Source organism: Falco biarmicus, chromosome 4 (assembly GCF_023638135.1).
Source record: "Falco biarmicus isolate bFalBia1 chromosome 4, bFalBia1.pri, whole genome shotgun sequence".
Lineage (NCBI taxonomy): Eukaryota > Metazoa > Chordata > Aves > Falconiformes > Falconidae > Falco > Falco biarmicus.
Genome location: NC_079291.1, coordinates 29,726,113 through 29,747,867, shown reverse-complemented (window position 1 = coordinate 29,747,867; position 21,755 = coordinate 29,726,113). Strand labels below are relative to the sequence as shown.

Below are 21,755 nucleotides of genomic sequence, written 5' to 3'. Positions count from 1 at the left end.
TCGTCTTTAGCCCTGGTTTTGCTTGTTGTGCTTTTGTTTTCCACTAAATCAAGATTTTCTTGCATGTAGGTAGGCATGGCATTGGGTTTTTGGGATGTGTGTGTGTTTGTGTGTCCGTGTCGTGTGTCGTCCCACACACCCTCCCCACCCCACCCCCCATCATCATGAAACTTGGTTTTAGCTGTGATTTTTCTTGAGGTCTTGAGTATATTAAATCTGCAATTCAAAACTGAATTCTAGTGTTGAAAGAACAAGCCCACACAGTTGAAACCGAAATGACTGTGCAAGTGAAATCTTTCAAATCAGAGTACTTGCCACAGTTGCAATCCTAACAAGAAGTTACATGGCAAGAAGCAGATTAATTATTTGTATGAATGTGACTAGATGCAAAAGTGCATGGGTACAGAACTCATTTTATTAAATGAGGAGATTTACCTGTAGCTTGTTGCTAGATAAAATTTTTAAACCTTTTTCTTGGAACTGATGTCTGAGCTGATACTTATATCTGAGATTTACAAATGTGTAAGCTTCCTTGTCACTAAGTTAATGTAAAAAAATATTTGCATTAAAAATAGTTGTAAGTATATGTATATCCACAGTATCTGATGGGGGCAAACCCAACCAGTTGATTTGATGTGTGTTGGGTCTTTTTATTTTTCTTTTTATTTTCTCAGCCCTCAGACAGAGTGAGAATGGACAAGAACTTGGCTAGAGCATGGGTTTTGCTGGGTTTTTTCCCCCCTCTCACGCAAAACTTACAACATTCATAAAGCTCATGGAAAGTTAGCTTTTCCTGTTATTTTACCCTAGTGCTATTGCTAAATCACAATACACATTTGCAGCACAGGTCAGGATTGTCCCCTAGGTTTTGCTTTATGAGTTCAGTTAATAAGCCAGGTGCATTAATACGTCTTTTGTATTGTGGCTGGCAAGTTCCTGTATGAAGGATGCGTTATAATACTAACTTATAAATTATCAAATATAATGTTTGTTTACTTTTTCCCCAGTGACATTAGTAAAATCACAGAAAAGTAATCATGCATGAAAATAATTCTCAGACTTCTACCTGTGATTCAGTTTAACTGCCTGATGCAGAAAGTCTGTTTTCTTGGTTTGTATTCCACTGCTGAAAAAGCCAAAGAATTAGTCAAACTTCCATGTACCATTTAGTCCCTGCTGACCCATACTCTTACCAAATGTCAGTTTTAATCCTAAACTTGTCATGTGAAAACAAGTAAAGCTCTACTGCAAAGAAATCCACCATCAAAGGACATTCAATCTAAAATTTTCTTCAAAGCATCAGCTTTAGTGAAAGGTTTCAGAGTTTTTTGGTAGTACTAGCTTTACAAAAATTCTTACTCATCAAACAAAGCAAATAACTGCTTAAACAATTAAAGATTACGTGGTAATGGCTCTTTAGACATTGAAAAACCAAAATTGAAGCCTAATGTGTGTAGGAGCTAGTGTAAAAAAAGTTTGTCCAAGCTCTGATAAAAGTCAATGACAGCAAATATAATTTTTTTAATGGTAAGTTGATATACGAGACCTTAGCTTATATGCTTTCTAGCCATCTATGTGCTTTTCTGGAGGAAAATTTGACAGAACTTGTTTTTAATGAACAGAAAAATACTTGGCCGTTAATTATGCAACAAAAGCTGAAGGATTCTTGCTGGTAAACACAACAACAATCCTTTTGTTGGTAAGCTGATAAACCCATTTTTCCATCATAGATTTCAATGGGAAAATTTGACTCAGCTGCTTTTAATGCATGAAATATTGCTGTACATCTATAGAAAAAAATCCATAGCTGCCTCTACTTCCTGCTAAGCTTGCTAACAAATTTTATGTACCTATAGCCCCTCTGCTATGTTGATTCTCTCCTTAGTCTGACTTTATCACTTTTTAAAAATCTTCCTTAGAGTAAAGGTGTCAGCCACCACTCGTCATTGTGCTCAGAGCCCATACAAAGCCCTGTTGTCCCCCTCTGCCTGGTTTACTGGCAGAGGTTCCAAGATCCTTGCAGGATGAACTCCCTTAGGTGCTAGATAAACATGGGATGGTCTTGTTCTCATGCGAGACCTCTGTGCGCTACATAATGGAAGGAGCCGACTGCTTTCTGTCGGTGATTACTGTGGTTCTTGACTTGTGTTGTACCTATTTGTAGATGCTTCTCTTTCTTTGTATTCTTGGACTTCTAACTTACAATGAAGTTGTCATGAGTTTGTATTTTGCATGCCTTCCTCCTGTGTCATATTTATTTTTCTGGAAAATTTTCTGTCTAGAGGAAGTCACAATTACCAGAGATCCAAATGTGCCTGTGGATTTTGCAGTTTTCTGCTTTATATTTTTTTTCACATACTCATGTCTTGGTTTAATATTTTAAAGCCGATAAGTAATAAAATTCAGAAACCATTTTAACATATTTTTTTCTAAAATGGTATCTTGTATCTTAAGTGGCTTAGACTTTGTCAAAATCAGAAATGTATGTAAGCATAGAAGAAGATGATAATTTAACTGTAAATAAAGTAACGATTTTACAGCTTTTTGAATATGCCTGAATCACTGAGGTGTATGTCCAAGACTGGATCCTGTTTCTTTAGCAGGGAAGGCAGTACACGAGGCATCAGAAGGTCATGTTTGAGACCTGTGTTCCACAGTCCACATGAATATACTAATTCAAGAGCATTGAGGTGTGGTGTAAAAGCTCTGTCCCATCTCTTGACATTTCAGAAAGGTTTTGATAACTTCTAAAGGTCCCTTAGAGTACTGAATGTCTTACTAAATGGTTTGAATCCTGGATAGAGCACCTAGGTACTAATTCAATTGAAGTAGCAGCAGTGGTTCTGGAGAAACCATGGATGGCTTTGTAACCTCTGTGGAAGGGCTGGAAAGCAGCAGAATATTATCATGATTCACCTTGAGGTTTGTCTGGATTCATCCAAACCAAGTGTCAATGCAAAGCTTACAAAGGCATATTGTGCTCTAAAAATATGATCTGTTTGCAAACCAGGTTCTGTTAAATATGATTATCTGTGCTAATATCTATACATAAACGTATCTAACACGAATTTGGATTTTTCAAGGGTATTTAGCTGTAACTTCACTCTAGTCCTTTTGAAGGCAGTGGTGATATTCCCCAGTGTTTATTTTTATCTTTATGATCCCATCAAAGTGTTTAATTGTTACATATTGAGGAAGGTTTCAATGAGGAAGAGTCCTTTTGTCTTAAAAACAGAATCAAACTTTACGGCAATATGTCTAAGTGAAATGAATCGAAAGTTATTAACAGTAAATTTTTGGTGGTTTCAAATAAAATTTTTATAATGTCTGAGGTAATTTGTACATGAAGCTGCTTGTTTTAATTTTTTTTTTCCTTTTAACTTAACCAGCATATACCCTCATGCTTCCTTTAAAAGCTGAGAAGGAATGCAAGACTGATTCCTTCAGAGGGCAATTCAGAATCCAAGATCAGCCATCTGAGATTCCCTTTAAGAAGCTTTCTCTTCTAGATAAGTAGTCTCTTCCTGTGGAGTCTTAAGACAGATGGAGTCGCATAGGGAGGCGAATAATTCTTGTTTCATGAGATGCATTCTGTTATTCCAAATAAGTATGATGTAAATGCAAAAGTGCATTTCTGTACGAAGCTCTGATATTCTGATACATTCTAATTACAAACTTTCCCCGCTGTGAATATTCAGGTGCTGTGCATTTCAGATGAAATTTAAAACATATTAAACTAGTTATTATGCTGCCCTTTACTTGGAAAGATAGAGTAAACAAGGAACAGGGAAAGATTGTGTGACTATCTAAAGTTCTTCATTGGTAGTTACGTTATTACCACACTGTGCAACCAGGTTCAATAGCAGCTGAAGTATGATGCAATTTAAGAAAAAAGGAAGGGTGAGTGGTTGAGAGAAATTTAGCTTTCAACTGGGAAAAAAGACAACTATAAACCAAAGCTGAAATACTGTGGACTACATGTTGTAGACTCAGGGGGTTTCAAAGTGCTCTGTTTACTGTCTATTTGTGGTTCTTTTGAAAGATTGTTTCTAGTTCTAGTGCTCTGAACTAGGTTGGGTTACCTGAACCCATGAGAGAGGTGGTATCTTGATGACATGAATGGTTAAAGTTTACATGTTTACTTTTTTCTTCTAGTGTAAGACCATTTATTAAGAAGTGTGTGTTGTAGTGGTGTGTTTTTTTTTTTTTTATTCTGTGTGTATGCATACATAGAATAAACAGTCCATCATCTTCCCTGCTTCCCCCTACTGTAACCAGTTGTTAATAATTTTTATGAGTTAAAATCACATTTAATCTCATGCATTTTTAGAGAAATGGATGTTCTTGGACACAGAGCAGGCAGTGGTGGGTAAGACTATGCTTTTTTTTTTGTTTCAGCAGAGTTGTTTCCTTTTGCATAACTAAAAAGGTGGGTTTATGTGTGGGGTTTATCAGTGAATAACTTATTGGTGATGATGATTGATAAGAAATTATTGATTAATAAAGTCGTCTCCCTCAAATGTCCCCTGACTTAAGCACAGTTTAGGTCGGTAGTGCAGAGCTATTGGGTTTTGAGTGTCTCCAAGGCTGGAGACTATACAGCTGCCCTGGGCAACTTCGTCAAGTGAAAAAGGGTTTTGTTTAATTCTTTAGGTTTAACTGGATTTGTTCAGGTCTCTGATGGTATGAGTTTTTTGTTGCTAGCCACCAAACTTCAGTTTAGAAGTAGTATCTTCCCTTGTGAGCTACCCTTAGGGCATAGAGAAACATTAACATCTGATACTTCCATCCCTCTTTTCATCAGGCTTTGTGAAGGGTCTGAGAAGTCTGTTATATTTCCCTGGCTCCATCAGAGTCCATTGGCAGGAATGGGAATGCAGGAGAGAACTCTTCCTTTCTAAAAGTGCCTGCATGCATTGATTAGTGATACAGCCTTGGCAGTAGTTATATTTTACAATGCTTCAAGTGTCAGAAGTGATAGAAGTCAAATTTGTGCTTCAATAATATCCTAATGTTATGATTTATTTTTCCTTAGCAGCAGTTCTTTTTGTTTCCAAAATGGTTTTAAGCAATACAGATTAAAATCTGGCATAATTTTAAAGAAAATAATATCAAAATGGGGACATAAAGAGGTTATCCTGCCTCATTTCTGCTATGACAGCATCGTACAGGACAGTCCCTCACCTGGTGAGGTCCCTGCCTACTGTCTGGTAGTACCTGGTGCAGGATGAATCTCGTAGCTGAGCTCTCCTTTGTGAGGGCACAGCCTGATGTGGACTCCTCTTGGCCCAGCCCAGGGGATGGCGTGGAGCAGGGAGACAGGAGCACTTCAGCTGCAGCAGAATTACTCTGCAGCTGTGTGGTGAACAAGTTCAAAAACCTGATGAGGCCGAAAAAAAAAAAAAAGGTTGCTTTTAGCTAGATAATATTTCGAACTGGCTTCAGTGGGAAAGGGAGCAGAAGCTTGTGCCAGTGTGTTGTAACTGGCATAGCAGGAGCCCAGCCAGCTGCTGCGCAGCACGTTGCTTAATCCTAATGCTTGAGGCCTAAGACTCATTTCTGATGGAAGGCATCATCTCATCTTGCTTTTCAGAAATCTTGTTTGCTTCATCTCTGTGGCAGATGGTAGGTGTAAAAGAGATTGACCAAATGGCTGTATGGCTCTTTTGCTGGCTTAAGAGAGCTTCAGAAAGGAGGTTTTGCCTAACTGGACAGAAGTCTGAGCCTTCCCACTTACAACAGCATAAATGGTATGCTCGCAGCATGCGAGAGCTATAAAGCTACTTAATATTTCATATGAATAAGTTGAAGAGTAAGTTACATCACTGTACTTTTCCAAAGAAATATGTGTATGTTAGTAGTACAGCTGAGGATTCCTCACCGACTCTGTAAGACATACTTTTCTGTTAGGCACTGTGTCAAAAATTACTTTGGTGGGGAAGTGTGGAGAGCATGACAGCACAGAACTTGCTGCTAGAGGAGCTCTTTAATACCAAACCTTCAAAGATATGTACTGCAAATTGTTACAAACTTCAGAAAGTTTTAAAGTAGATCCCTAGTTAAGAGTAAGATAACTGAATACTGTATTGTGAAATACTTAATCCTGCACTGAGCTCTGGATACTGAAGGCTTTGCTGTGGAACAACTGAATTCTCACTGAAAGCAGTTCTAGTCCGATAGGTATTGGGGTATATACTTTGTTAGTGCTGCTAGTAAATCTGCACTGTACTTGCATATAAAGGTCACTGCATAATAGCATTATGCTGCATAATGTCCTGGCTTTAGTTTATTTTTATTTTACATTTTTAAACCAAATACAATAATAATGGAATAAAAGAGCATATAGCCATTTATTCTTTGAGTTGATCTCTTTGGGTCTTTCATGTTGAGAATTCACACCAACATTTCTTTGCACATATGGTCTTATTTTTCCTCTTTTTGCATGTACCAGCTCACTTCCTAATCAAATTTTGAAGGTTCATATAAGGGTAGAAGGGTTGGATTTGGCGCTCTGAGTTTGGCTTATGAGAGTGAAATTTACTCTAGTAAAAGTTCACTGTAATTTGTATTCCAGTCTTTATGTTGTCATTCATCTATTATTTTTTTTAAATCTATAACTTGATCTTTTTTTTAATCTGATTTTCATTATATACAGTATGAATACATATTATTATTTTTTTTGTAAAATATCTTTTATTTGAAAGCTGTATTCTTTTTTAACAGTCACGTTTTTCATGTCCTGTAGAGAACAATTTTTGTTATTTTTTTATTTATTTTTATTTTTTAACCTTTCCGATTTCTTTTAATTGTGCTTTTTCCTACAGTACTCGTTGGACAACAGAATTTGTACCAATTCTGACAGCTGTTTTAGATGCTTAGTTTTTTAACACACAAGCTGTCGTGAGAAGTTATTATTGTTCCTTTCTTGTGACACTTGAGGTGAATAGTTTCCAGCATTTTGGTCTTGATTCCAAACAACAATTTTGTCGATAAGTAACTGAAAGCTATTTTAAAACAATATGTGCAGCAGAAAATCAACTAGATGTGTTATTAGGGGTGCCAACCTGTCATGTAGTGTATTGTTCTGTATTTTTATCCACAAAATGTTTGCATAATGATTTTTCTAAATCCCTTTACAAATAAAGATATTTTGGAATTGGGTAAGAAATCCTCCTGGAAGAGAAAGATCTGGAAGATACCTCCAGGATGTAGTCTTGAAATCTGTGTGCCTTTGGATTCATTTCAGAAGTTCTCATGAAAAATTCATCTTGGGGAAGGGGGAAATAGATGTAGAAATTTCCATTTCATCTGAATTCTGTTAATTTGTATTCATTACATCCTATTTCAGAAACTCAGTTCCCAAAAGAGTTTCAAAGTATAGGGACAAGATAGAGGAAAGGTAGTCAGTGAATATAGTTGTGGGACAGCGCAGTGAGAGATGACACAGTTTAAAGGACTGGCATTAACTTGACATGCTTACTTGTGTTTGAAAATTTTGTACCTGTTTATAGTAATGAGAAACAAACTTTATGTTGGCCAGTGGGCATGAAGACCTACAATCCATCTTGCACTGTTCTGTTGCAGTTTCAAAGATGCATCAATCCTTGGAGCATATGAACTATTGGATTCCCTTTGAACAGTCTCCTTTTTCTTCATTGTTCCTGGGTGAGCAAGTGCAAGTCACTGATGTGTAGCATCACCTCCAGTGATATATCTGAAGGTAGACATTAATTTGCTATTTCTTGTGCTGTAGCCTAGTATGCCAAGTTGATAATGAGTAAAGGATGAACTATCATCCAGTTAAAATGGAATGCCTGAGGAAGTGCAGGTAGTCTGTACTAAATCCTGGAGCCACTTGCTGTACCTTAGTATCTTCAGGATTTGACAGATGAGAACTGTGTGCTGTTTTTCATGAGTGGAGGTGAAGTACAAATGCATGTCCTAAGGACCGTAGTACCCTACATGAAATTATAATGTGCTATGGCCAGCACAATGCTTTTTTCCTTTTGTTCAGTGCTAACGTTAAAAAATATGCAGCACTGCAGTTTGTAGTGTCTGATTTACCCTATGACATTCCTTCAGTAAAAGGAAAGAAGTGAAGCATGCCAGCTTATCAGTAGAAGTGTATTTGAATGGGTGTCTGTGTGGTGAATATAATTCTGTTTATGGTGATGTGGAATTTTTTCATGGTTCTAAATTTGAGCTTTGACAATATGAGCCTTGTATCATATTTGCAAGGAGTTGTTAAAACTGAACCTGAACAACAACATTCAGCTTAGTGAAAGCTTTGCATTTACAAGAAATATATGGAAATAGAGTATCAGGCAGGATGCCAACCACCACTTCATAAAACATGACTACCAGTGCAGTTGAATTTACAAAATTCCTTAACAGGAATCTTTTTATGGGGATCCCAGCAGAATGCTTTCTTATGCAGGAGTTATTCTCAGTAGGTTTAACCACAATGAATATTCATTGCTGATGCTGTCTATGGTGGTCTTGAAAAGGAAAAATCCTTAAATTCTGCATCATGTAATCTCGGAATAGCTGAGGGTTGGAAAAGGCCTCTGGAGATACCTTGTCCATGCCCCTCTTCAAGGCTGGGTCAACTACAGCAGGTTGCCCAAGATAGTATACAATCTCCGAGGATGGAGACTCAATAAACTTGCTGGGCAGCCTGATCCTGAGATGTTTGGCCTCAATAACAGTGAAAAAGTGCTTTCTAATGTTTAAATGGAATTTCCCATATTTCAGCTTGTGCACATTGCCCCTTTTTCTGTCACTAGGCATCACTGAGAAGAGTCTGGCTCGGTTTTCTTCACTGCTTTTTACCTTGCTGCTCTGCGATGGAGTGCCTCCTTTTCCTCAGACTTTGGTGTTCTTTCTATTTCTCACTTTTCTTCACCTGCCGCCTTCTTTCTCTGTCTAGTGTCTTCTGCCCTTGAATATGTATTTACAGAGGTTCCACAAACTGGTGATGGGCTAATGAGCTTTGGCCTGTGGTGGGGCTGTTGCAGGCCTGGCTGGACCAGCTGTGACTGGCATGTGGCAGCCTTTTACCTTCTCCCACAGAGGCCACCTCTGCAATACCCCACTCCTCCCACACCCTGCCCTATACATTCAGAGGATCCATTTTCTCTAGAGTGTTGAAATCCCTCTGAATGGCAGCACAACCATCTGCTCTGTCAACCACTCCTCCCAATTTTTAATCACTAGGATAGCTGAGGGTATGCTCTGTATCATCAGCCAGGTCCTTAATGAAAAGCAGTACTGGCACCAGTATTGACCCTGGGGTGCTCCATTAAAGTGACTGTACTTCAGCTGAACTTTGGGCTGCAGATCATGACCCTTTGAGCCTGGCAGCTTAGCCAGTTTTCAGCCGCCCTGCTGTCCACTTATCTATCTGTATTTCACAATTTGTCTATGACAATGTTATGGGAGATAGTTGCTGAAAGCCTTGCTAAATTCAGGATAAACAACGTTCCCTGCTCTCCCCCCATCCATGTTGATAGTCATTTCCTTGTAGAAGGTTGTCAGGTTAGCCAAGCATTATTCTCCTTCATGAATATATGCTATTTCCTATCATCCTCCTGTCCTTCACATACTTGGAAATTGTTTCCAGGATTGTTATCTCCATCACATCCCTAGAAATTGAGGTGTGGATGACTGGCCTGTAGTTCACTGTATTCACCTTCTTGTCCTTCCTGAAGATGGGAGTAACATTTGCTTTCTTACAGTCTTTGTGAACCTCCCTTGATGGTCATGACCTTTCAAAGGTAATCGGAGAGTGGCCTTTCAGTGATACTGTCCAGATCCCTCAGCACTCATGGGAACATCCATCGCATCAGGGTCACATGGACTTGTATATGTCTACCTTGTTTAAGTCTTCCCTAATCTGATTCTTCTTCAAGGGTAATTGCTCCCTGCTCCAGAAAAGCATGGAAGAGCTATGAAGCATTTTCTTTCTACAGAGCTGAAGCAAGGCTGTTATCCATAACACAGTAGTTCAGGACTGGTGGGACCATTGTTTTGATGGACTGTGGAATGTCAGTATTTGCACTGACAGGAGCGTGCCAGTCATATCCACTGATGTGTCTCTTTGTCTCTCTCACACAACTATGCCAATTACTTGTAATTCTCTTTATTGGTGAAAAAAGCGAAGATTTGTTTGTGAGGTGAAAGCTTAGCCATTTGAGTGCACAATCTGAACTGACTGCATGTTGATGATCCTCATGGGCCCCTTCCAACTCCAGATCTTCTATGATGTTCTCTGGCTATATATATACATACACCGCTATATATACATAAAGACACACTATCTATCTATCTATCTAACTGTCTATCTATATGCTTCAAATACCGCTTAGATTGTAGGGTCTACACAAAGTGAACTTAGACAAAATTATAGTTTTAGCTGTGGTGATCGTGTTTTCCTTAGAATACTATCAAATCCTAATGCCCAGAATTTTCTGTTATGTTTTGTTTATGTCTACTGAAAATTCACTCTAGTAAAGTCTATAGTTAAGCAAATGTCCATTTCTTTACTTTCCCTGAGATACTGTGTAGTCATAGCTGAGGCTGGGTACTGAATGAATAGATGTTGGTTTCACTGGAAAATGTTCTTCATGATCTGTGTAGCTGCTAAGATGATAATGAGCTCTCTGAAATTAAGTAAAATCTTAAAACTCATCTAGCCTGAATTGTGCATTGGTTGTACTTATATTGACAAATCTTGAAGCTATATGGGGAAGTAACTGGCCTGCCTCAGTCAGGGTAAAAGTATGCCTAAATAGAGGTTTTGAATTAGAATAACAGTAGAGACTGTTCAGTTTAATAATGTTTCTGGCTGATATTTGCTGAAATTTGATGCATGAGTTAAGCAAGGGAAAGTAATTAGGATTTTCATGAGGTTATCATTAATTTTGGTTTTCCAGGCGCTGTCTGCTGGAGTACTGGATGTGTCCAAATATCATGCCTGTTTGAGCAGGCTACTTCAGTGGGCATAAAAGCAGAAGTTACTTATCTAAATGTCCGATTTCCCTTTCTTCAATGATAACGATGCTAAACTTAAATGGTTTACTTGGTTAAAATGTAATTTACTATCTGAAATTTGGCTGAGCTCAGCTTGAAACTAAATGTGCAGTTGGTGGTTTAAAAAAAGTGAAAAAACCTGCTAAAAAATTCAGCACTAAGAATATCTTTGACTACTCAGATACTTCAGGAGCAGTGCCTGAATAGGATAGTCACAGTCATTGTAATGCAGTACAGCCTTCTCCTCTCCCTCGTTATGCTGTTTATATCATGCTTGAATGAAAATATATTTTACTTCCCTGAAAGCCTCTTCTCTGCAGCTTTAAACTTTCAGCAGATGGGAGTATTAGAGGAACATTTTTGCCTCTGCTTCTGCATTGAGCTGAGAATGGCACAGGACTGTGAAAGGATTCAGCCAAATTGCAGAACCTTCCTTGCACAACTGTCAAGCAGCCCACACCATTAGCGACTGTCTTTGTGGTGTCGGAGATCTCATTAGCTAGTCGTGGGAGATTCATTCAACTGTGCTAATTATTTCAACAAGTTCTATTCGTGAACTGTGTAAACACTGGAGATTAAGAAAGTAGTAGCTATTCCAGAAAGGCTTTGGAATGCAGATCTGTTTCTGCACATTCATGTTTCAATACTGACTGCAAATGTGTACAGTGAGAGTAAAACTATGAATTGGCCGCTGCATAACCATAAGGATATAATCAGCTGTTTCTTCCTCAAGTCTTTGAAACTCTAGTTCATATAATTCCCTTATCTTAGCGGGAATAGAAAAGACCAGTTCATCTTTTACTTTCTGGTGTTGTTATGTGACTATAGATGGGCTGTAATACAAATCTGGTCTGAATCTGGACTGCCCTGAAGCTTGAGGTTTTTTTTTAATTTTAGTCTTGTTTTCAGTGGTCAGTACCTCCTGAATTTACAGTAAAAATGTACATAAAAGAAAGAACCTTTAGTGTGAGAGATTTTGAATGTTCTGTTTAAGTGTGTTTGACTGAATTACAATCTTTTCAAAATAGTATGTTGTTAATTTATAGTCAAAGGTGTGTTTTCCTTTATTTTATTCAGGTTCACCCCGCTTCTGGAAGAACCTCAAAATCTGAACAATTTCTGCCACAGTTTACTTTACACTGTCAAGTTAGCATTCCATCAAGAGCAATGAGCTCCACAACACCAGGTCAGTTGGTTTATATTTATACCTCACTCCGGCAGAACAGAGTCCTGTGTTAGGATGTACCTACTTTATGTTGATGAAATGGATCTGGCACGTGACTGATATGCCAGCTGCACTTCATAAGATATGACTGTCTTAGAAAACAAGATGGTGGCTATACAGGCAGAAAAGGCTATTTTGCAAATACCTTATCTCAGTTCAATTATGAAACCAGTATAATCCTACAGCGTTTTAAAAATGTTTTTGTAGAGTTTATTAAGAAACTGAATAATCATGATTGGACATGAACAGGCATCTTAAAATGTTTTAATTTTTAATATTTGTATGTAGTCATTAATTTATTTTCTGCCTTTGCACAATTGCTTCATTTAAAGAAAAACTGCAAATGGTATACTGTTATTTTTATTTTTAGCTCTAAAGTCATATTTGTCCATATTGGACATTCTGTGCAGAGCTGCCTCCTTTAAGGCAGTCTCTAATTAACAGGAGTCTCTGAACCTGCTTTATCTGATGCCTGCAAAATGAGTTGCTGCAGGTTCACCTGATAGAAATTGAACTGTTAGTAGCTGTACCCAATGTTCAAGCTTCCAAGAAAACAGAATGCTGCATATGGAACGTGGCTTGACTTCAATTCTTTTGAGGAGTGAGAGTCCCCAGTTCAAATCTGTGCAATGTCTCATAAGGTTCACATTTTGTTCACTCACACTTGAAGCATCTATTTCTAGTACTGTTGGTAAAAAAAAAAAAAAACCCTTTACAGGTAGCTTTTTTATGATTGCTTTTGTTTTCTGCAAACAGCCTATAAAAGCATCACAGAAAACACTGTAATAGCTAGCCAGCTTGTTTATCTGCTAGATGCCCTATCTCATAGAAATACAATTCAGTGAGGGTTTTTGGAAAATTGTTGGGTTTACTGTTGAAAACTGGTAATAACTGCTTTTACATTAAATGGAGTCAAGCATAGCTAGGTTTCATGCTTAGCCTTTTTTTCTTACAGTGCAGTTTGGTGCATGCAATGAATTATCCATACAAAGCATGACAGGACAGTCAGCAGAAATGCATGTCTTTATCTGTATTGCAGTGGTGACTAATGTGAAATAGTCTTGTACTTCCCTAAACATTCAGTTCAAATTCCAAGACAGTCCCGTTGATCAGATCTTTCTAACATTTCATATCTTGCATTAGATACAGTCTGTGAAAATAGCCACAAATGAAATTAGCTTTTACAAAAAGAAAGTAAATTTTCCAGTACTCTCATTACTATGAAGAAACAGATTGCGAATATGCATTCATGTTTGCTGTCTTTCAAAATCCAATAAAGGAGAAACATTCAATATAATCAGATCACTTGTAAAGGTATTTAGACGCTTCAGAAACATTGCTTTCAGTAGGAGTAAGTTGCATAAACATCTTTAAATCCAGTCCTTAATGTCCCCCATCATTAGAGTCTGCCTGTTCACCAACCACGTCAAAACACCTCTGTGGCGTGTACAGAGTGGCAGCTTTCAAGGGCAACATCACCCATGAGATCCTTGTTTTTCTTTCCTCAGGGAAAGGGAATTTACACAGGATTTGTTTGGACTTCAGTTTGGCATCTTGCTTAAAGTAAATGTTGTGGACTAAATGAGGATGGATGTTTCCTTGTGGTATCTCTTCTGTCCCCTGATCAAGGAAGTCTGAGATCCATTTTGTATAGTGTTTTGTCACCTTTTGGCAGTCACTCAAATTTCTGCTTTCAGCGCAGTCGCTGTAATAGGCTGGGAAGGAATAGAGTGGTAGGAAAGGCATCCCATTTCTGTGAGCAGTCCACACTTGATTATTAGAATTCTTTAGGAGATAAAAATTGCTGAATTTTCTTATTGCATCCATAGTAACTGAGTTCCCCCTTCACAGTTCTTTTCAAGCACACATATTTATTCTTATGTGGCCAATATGTCTTTGTCCCATTGCAATTTTTACTGCTTCATTTTCTTTCTCCATGAGTTTGTTTTTATGAAGGTGGACCTTGGGAGAGAAAGGGATAGAAGGGCAGTTCTGTCCAACTTTAAAGGTTGTTTCCAACTCAAACTATTTTATGATTCTGTGATTCAACTTCTAACTTGAGGTTAGAACTATATACCAAGATGTACTTGTTTCACTTGTAAGACACTGCAATAGCTGAAGAAGTATCCCTAGTATTCCAAAAGAAAAATTAGTTGGATTGTCACTGACTTGAGCAGCTTGCTGCTGTGATGGTGAACCTGTGGAAGGCAGTTCTTGTGTTTGTGGCATGTAGTTTAAATGGCAAAAGCCTGATGGAGATGTATCTAATAGTGTTAGCATAGGGGGGTTTGTGCTTTTGCTTTTTTACTCTTGAGAATCTTGTGCTTCTTCAGGGAACAGATTGCTATATTCAGTTACAGCCAGTGGTTAGGGCAGTTTTAAATAATTCCTAAGCAGGAAACCATAAGCATTCCCTTTTAATATAGACAGTATTTAAAACCATTTTTTTCTATTTTGTAATACCAGGATGTTACCTCATTTGAACACCAATCCATGTGTCTTATACATAAGACCTGTGAAAATTTCCATTATACATTGTAAATGTTAATATTTTAGGTCATGGTTGTAGGTTACAACATAATGGTAGATGTACTTTTTTGTTTTACTATTTATGTAGCCCATGTATATATAGATTGTGTATGCACATTTATACATGCTGTTTACACAGAAGATAAGTATACCTTAAAAAGAAAAGAAAAGAAAAAAGACAAGAAAAGCAAGAGGCAAACTGGTAAAGCAGTGTTACCTCGTAGATGAATAGTGTAGGCCAGCCCACTTCATGGATGGCTTGTTCTGTCAATCAAAAAATTTTGAAATGCTCTAGAAAGCTTCAAGTATTGTGTGCTGTGCTAAATTTCTCCTTATTTTTACAATGGATATGCTAAGTGGAGAAAATACTTATTTCTTTAAAATTATATTCCCTTCATACCTAAATTGTCAGAAAGTCCATTGAAAGACCTGATGTGGAACAAGCCAAATTTATGCATGTTTTATTCATATATTACCTGAAGAACCTCTTTGGCTAGAGTTTGTTTGCAGCACCAATGCACCTAAGTATTTCCTTACGTTGCATGATGCAATGAACAGGTCTCCAGTGTAGCAACATCTACTTGCAACAACACTGTAACCTATTAAAATTGATTGCAACTCTTTGAACCTTAAGGGACCAGGCTATTGCTAATCTGCAGAGCTATAAAAGTAACTGCTGAATCCCAACAGGGGAAGGTGCTGATGTTTGGTTGTTTGCCTTGCTTGTTATAAATTGTAAGCATCATTAAGGAAACATCTACATCCTGTTGCTATTGCATGTTCTCAATTGATCTGTTTGCATAAATATCATTGGACAGCAAAAGAAAATACTTTGTTATTATAGGGAATACTTAACAGTGTTTTGAGAAATACCTTTTTTCTTGTTTATTTTTTTTAATATTAAATAATACCCAGTGATGAATTAATACTCACATATATGTTTTGGAGTTACTTGTCTCTACCTATCTAATACTTTGAAATATATCTTCTATTAGCATGGTGGGGTGGTTGGAGGCTGTGTCTGTTGTGTGCCCACCAGCTCAGTTTTCAAGGATTCCAACTGTTTCAAAGGATGTTACTCTTCTGAACAGGAGGGCTCTTCCTTTAAAGCATGTGTTGATTTAATACCCAGATTTTTTCAAAGAAAAAAATGCACCTGTGGGGAAGGGTGGACTATAAATATTTCTGTAAAGATAAAGATCACAGAGGCATGAAGACACTAAGTTTTCTTTTTGTAACCAGAGACGGGGATTAAGTCCTGAGAGAACTCATCTCTTCTCCCCTTTGCCTCTCTTGTCACCCACATATTTCAGATTTTGTGCTTTGCTTTTCAAAATACTCTAAATTAAAAGTAATACTGGAATAGTTAAATTAAATCGATTCTATTAAAAAAACAAAACAAAGCACTAAACCCCCTAAAGTCATTCATGGAATTACTTGGGGTAAAATTTCTGTTAGAGAAGAGGGGCAAGTAATATTAATAGATGATGAAGGAAGGAAGATACCTGGAACTCCAATCTGTTCAGTAGGTTTCCAGATGTGGCAAACTATTGCTAAATAAGCAGTGTTTGGTATCACAGTTTCCCACTGGTAAACCACACATCCTGTTTATCCAGTTTCTTCCTTTTACTGTTGCGAACAGGCAAAATGCTGCTATGGAAGGCTGGTCGTAAAGGTGAGACATCTATTCACTGTTCTTGGTTTTCAGAAGCATATCAACATGTGCCTGCTGCTGAAGAGAACAAGTTCAGAATATGTACTCTTTACTTACTTGCACCTGAGTGAAATTGGCTCTTTTATCTATCTGTAATTACTGAATTAAAATCCCATTTTGATATATAATATTTTGGAAATACCTGTTCAAAGTTCTTTCTGCTCTTCAACAGCATTGCTTATTTTTCCAGGTCTTTAGTATCTTGTAGGAGCTGCCTGTTGCCGTAGTTAATGAGAAGGTGGTTTTTCTTTTCTTAATAAACTGAGTGGGAAGGGAGAGGAGCTGTGTGCTGAATTCTGCTAGTTCCTACTTTTGGATCACTTTTCTGTCATCTTAATTCTGAATTTCTTTAATAGGCATTTGTTTGTTCCTCTTCAGGAATAGCTTGTTCTTCCTTTCTGCAAAGCTGACTCCCCCTGTTTCCTTGTTCTGCTTGACTCTGCTTTTTTTATAAATAATTTTCCTCATATTAGTAAAGACTAAGTATAGAAGATGCTCCAAAATGGTATTTCCACTACCGTTTTAAAATGCAGTGGAAGGTTACGTTGCGGTCCAGTAACCACCTCTGCACAAGCAGTAGATGCTGTGAACAGATGAGTATTTTCATGAATGATCGTGTATGTAGTTACTGCAAAATATATTTTGTCAGTCTTTTTGTAAAAAGATTTGAGAACTTTGAGCCCAAACCGAAGTAGTAAATGAAATACCAGAAGGCTAAAACCTTTTCTTCATACAGAAATGGGTGTGTTTCAGCAGGTCTTTAAGTTCTGTTGAAGCTGAGTGCATGGATGTTTTTTGGACCTCTGACTGTATACTGAAGGAATTGAATGTATTTGTTCCTTGTGATGACCTTCCTTTGATTTAACAATAAATAAATCACTTACAGAAAGGCTGGATTAGATATACATTTGGTGAATTCACTGAATATGGCCCCATAACTTTCAGGATTAATAGATATGTTACCTATATCTATCTATGTGTGATGGAGTACTGCAGCTCTTTCAGACATAAATAATCAAATGAAAATATAAAATCTATGAGCTCAGGCTTAATGATGTGTAAAAGAAAGATTCTTCTCCCATTGCACCCACTGCTTTCTTTTAACTTCCAATGCAAAGCATGACTCAGATGTGCAGCTCAGATTCTAACCTCTTGAAGTCCAAAAATAGCCTCAGTTTGATACAAATCTTAGTTTTGTATCTTAGTCTTATGCAATGTAAAAAATTTGCTGTTTATAGACTCTTTTTCTGTCTTTCTGTATTTTTCTCATAATAGTTTAATCCTGACATCCTTATTAAGGTGTTTCTAGATAAAATCCCAATAATTAACAAGCATGCATGAAAAATATGGATCCGAAATGTGTTAATATACAAGACAGCCAAATAATGAATAAAATGCTCTGTCTATGCATTAGATAAGAAAGCATCATCGTGTTCACTTGCTAGTAATTAAATTAAGCTACCTCCTATGTTTGGTTTTTGGGGTTTTTTTGGTGTTTTTTTATTTTTCATTTAGAAGTAATTTACACCATTTACCATTAAAATTGATAATCAAAGCATAAAAGTGTCATGGTCCTGCTCTCATTTGTGCATTTATTTGTACATGTTCGTAGAGTTCTATCATTTTGTGTGTTAAATCTTCAAGTCTTAAGTAAGCAATTAATGACAACACAAGTCACCCAGCCATTGTGTTGTGGGATTAGTTACTACTTTCTGCAGGTTCAGGTTAACTGAAGAAAACAGGTCTGGAGAGTGGTTTTTTATATAACTTTGCTGTGCTTTAACGTGATATATGCATGCAAACTTTAACCTATATATATATATATATATAAATCCTATCTCTTCAAACAGATATGATGCTTAAAAATTACAATTGTATTGCTTTTTCCTTTCAGGAATCACTTGTTAATATTGGCCACCAGATGTTTTCATCTAGGTATTTGTCTTTCAAAATAACTGTTTTGTTGGTTTTGTGTAGCCAAAGCACAGGTTTCTGAGCTGTAGCACTTTTAACAGCTAAATTAGCTCTCTGGGAATAAATCTTGAAAGGTTGTGTGTTTTTTTTTTTTCTTTTGATATGGTTCATAAAACTTGTAAAGACTCTTCAGAATGTTTGTTTTGGGTTGTTGTTTTTTTTTTTTCATTAGAGGTGCAAACTTTCCTCACTTTAAGTATATAATCATAGAATGGTTTGGTTGGAAGGGACCTGAAAGATTACCTCATTCCCACGCCCCTGCCATGGGCAAGGACACCTTCCACTAGACCAGGTTGCTCAAAGCCCCATCCAACCTGGCCTGGAACACTTTCAGGGATGGGGTGTTCACAATTTCTGTGGGCATATAATCTGAGGCTATGATTTATCCTCCATGTTCACCTAAACGCTTTAAATGGACACCTCTAGAAAGAGCAGTCAAATTTATTGTCCATTGACAAAACACTGTGTTTCACTGTCCTTTCAGAGTTATCAGCATTTTTACTCTGATTAGTTCATTAAACCAAGGTAACATAGTTACACTTTCACTGGAATCTAGTGAACAAGCCCAGCTAAATTTAATTTAAGTCAATGTGTCATAAACTGAATAAATTACTAAATGGATTTTGGCTCCCCAGCTAGTATGCTTTGGTATGTCCTGAAAAAAATTGTTTGCTCACAAAACCCCCCTCTGAACAGCTTTTTACGTATGAGAGGTCTGTTTTTTTGATGCAGAAGTATTCTGTAAACCATTTTTCATGCCTTAATTTTTGCTGCTTGCCAAAGGCTGTGATTTCAGTATATGTAAACTGATGTAACTGGTTCTGGGTAAGCATTTGATTCTGCATGGGTGCGAGACAAATGGTACAAAAAGGCAATTCCAGATAGAAAGAATAATCCTCAAAGAAATATAATTTATTCCCATATGTTTGTGGTGGTGTTTAGTGTACATAAAGGTATTAACAGTGTGGAAGGGGCAATAAATGCTTCTCTGTTAACTGTTGTGGAAATTAGGTTTTTGGTTTTGCAACTCAGAGCAAGAGCAAAAAGAATTGTACTTCACTAATACTCAAATATTAAACATCAGGTGTTTACTAACACCTTATTTAATATTAAACATCCAGTGTAATGTTGAACATATAGACATGGATAACTTGATATAAGAATATTAATATAACTGGCTAAACACATTTTTAAATGTTCCAATGCTATAAAATAAAGCTAATGCCCTATTTTATATTTTAAGTAGGTATACATTATACTTTAAATAGGTAAATATATACATTTATATTTTGAGTGCCCTTAGGAAAGGTAAATTGCAAGATTGCATTCTCTGTGAAGTGAAAATATGGTGTTGCAGCTCATGCCAGACAACGTGGTTCTAAGAAAAAAGCTTTCAGACAAGTGGTTAATATTTCTGATGGTAGAAGGCTTGTTTTACAAAGATAATTGTTGAGGAATATAATTAGACTTCTGTGGTATGTGACAATCTGTTAAAAACAACACCATCCAAAATCATTACAGCCTAAAATGAAGTAAAACCTGGCTAACAGTTTCACAAAGCATTGTGCATAGGGAAAATTGTTATTCCCCTGAAGGTTTTCCTAGTAGATATCTGTACGAATTTATTATTAGTTTAACATGACTCAGGTTTTTTATCAGTTATCAAGAGGAAAAGAAATACTGTGGTAAAGCTGAGATCAGTTATACTGAAATAAATTTGGTTATATAAGGTTCTGTAATCCCACTTGATACAAATAAATTATTTTGAAAAAATATGCATTTTAATCATATAAAAGTAAAAAAGAATGTAGCGCTTCAGGAGTATCATAGAATATTGATTAGAAGAGATCTCTAGAGGTCCCATAGGGCTGTTGCCAACACCAGATCAGGTTAGGCATCTTGAAACCCTCCAGGGCTGGACATTTGCAGAGCTTCCCTGGCCATCTTGCCTGAGTATTGCGCTGTATTCCTGGCAAGAAGGCTGAGCCTCCAATTTAGAATTTGTAGCTATTGAGCCTTTCACCATCATCTAACACTGCTGAGAAAAACATGCTTGTGTGATGTTTGTAACTCCCCTCCAAGTAGTTGCAGGCTGCTCTTAAACCACCACCTTAGCCATCTTCTCACTGATTTAAAGAAGCTCTGCTTTGCCAGCTTCTCCTTGCAGGTCATGGGCTCTAAGGCCCTGACTTGATAGTCCTCTCTTGATAGCTCTCCACTATCAGTTTTTCACTGTCTGTACATAGAAGTGCTTGGTTATGACTTATAAATCATGATAAAACACCCTGAATCATGAAAAGGGAAGCTAGTGCCCTGCAGTAGCCAATGAAGTACGTGGGCTTCGTCATGGCATGGGGTCTGCACGCTGAGAATAAGTAATGCTTCTACTTTGGTGGCCAGATCCAGGGTTGGGGATGGAGTAGAGAGAAGCTTTGGATTAATCAGAAATAAATATGTCTTAGCTTCCTTTTCAACACAGAAAAGAGACACGGTTAGGGTCAAGCAAAACTTTTTCTTCAGTCTCCATTTAGACTAAGTGAACAAAACTGTTCTTGGAGTACTGGTTCTATTTCTGATAGCAACAGTTCAGAAAGGGCTTTGAAGAAGAGTTAACAGAAATAATACAAGGTCTGGAAGATATACCTTACTGAAAGAAGCTTCAGGAATTCAGTCCTTCAGTCTGTTTTCTTTTGTTGAAGGTTGAGACAATGTGATTGATGGTTCTTTTATATATATGTAAGGGCCAATGTGCAAAAGATTTCTGGTACAAAAGGTGCTTACTCCTAACAGGAGGACTTAATCATATCTTGTGTGGCTGGAAGCTGAAACTAGACAAACTCAGATTAGAAATGAGTCTCCTTTTTTCAACAGTCGTGGTAATTAACCATTGGAATGTGCTGGATAATGACAAGGAGACTAATTCCTCATGTGTTCCATCCTTGCAAGCTATAAATCCCAAAAGCCAACTAGAAGTTGCTTTGATTTGTTGCTAAATGTATGACAAAATACTCATGTGTTTTTACTGAATAGAACTCTGCTATGATTCCAGGTAAGTTTGGAAAGCATCCAGATTTAAAAGTTTGGATTCCAGTCTCCCAGGAAATATTTAACCATCTCTGTTTCTACTACTTTACTGCCTGTAATCCTAAAGTCATTGTGCTTGCTGGAAGCTTGTGCAATGGAGCATCTTCTGATGCCTTAGAAAAGCTTGGCTTTGCTTGATGCAAACTCTTCAGCATAACCTGTAGAGCCTTCCCTAAGTATATGAATTTGCTCTGCGAA

At 37.2% G+C, this 21,755-nt stretch overlaps 1 protein-coding gene across 3 annotated transcripts in view; it reads left to right on the top strand.

Annotated features, from left to right (window-relative positions):
* The window catches only part of HDAC9 (histone deacetylase 9), a 485,255-nt gene that overhangs the window by 26,222 nt on the left and 437,278 nt on the right, over positions 1-21,755 (top strand). For all 3 annotated transcript variants that reach the window (XM_056333956.1, XM_056333955.1, XM_056333954.1), the window contains exon 2: positions 12,109-12,217. In XM_056333956.1, the coding sequence (XP_056189931.1) occupies positions 12,199-12,217 (19 nt within the window). In that variant the 5' untranslated portion in view covers positions 12,109-12,198. The remainder of the gene's footprint in view (positions 1-12,108; positions 12,218-21,755) is intronic.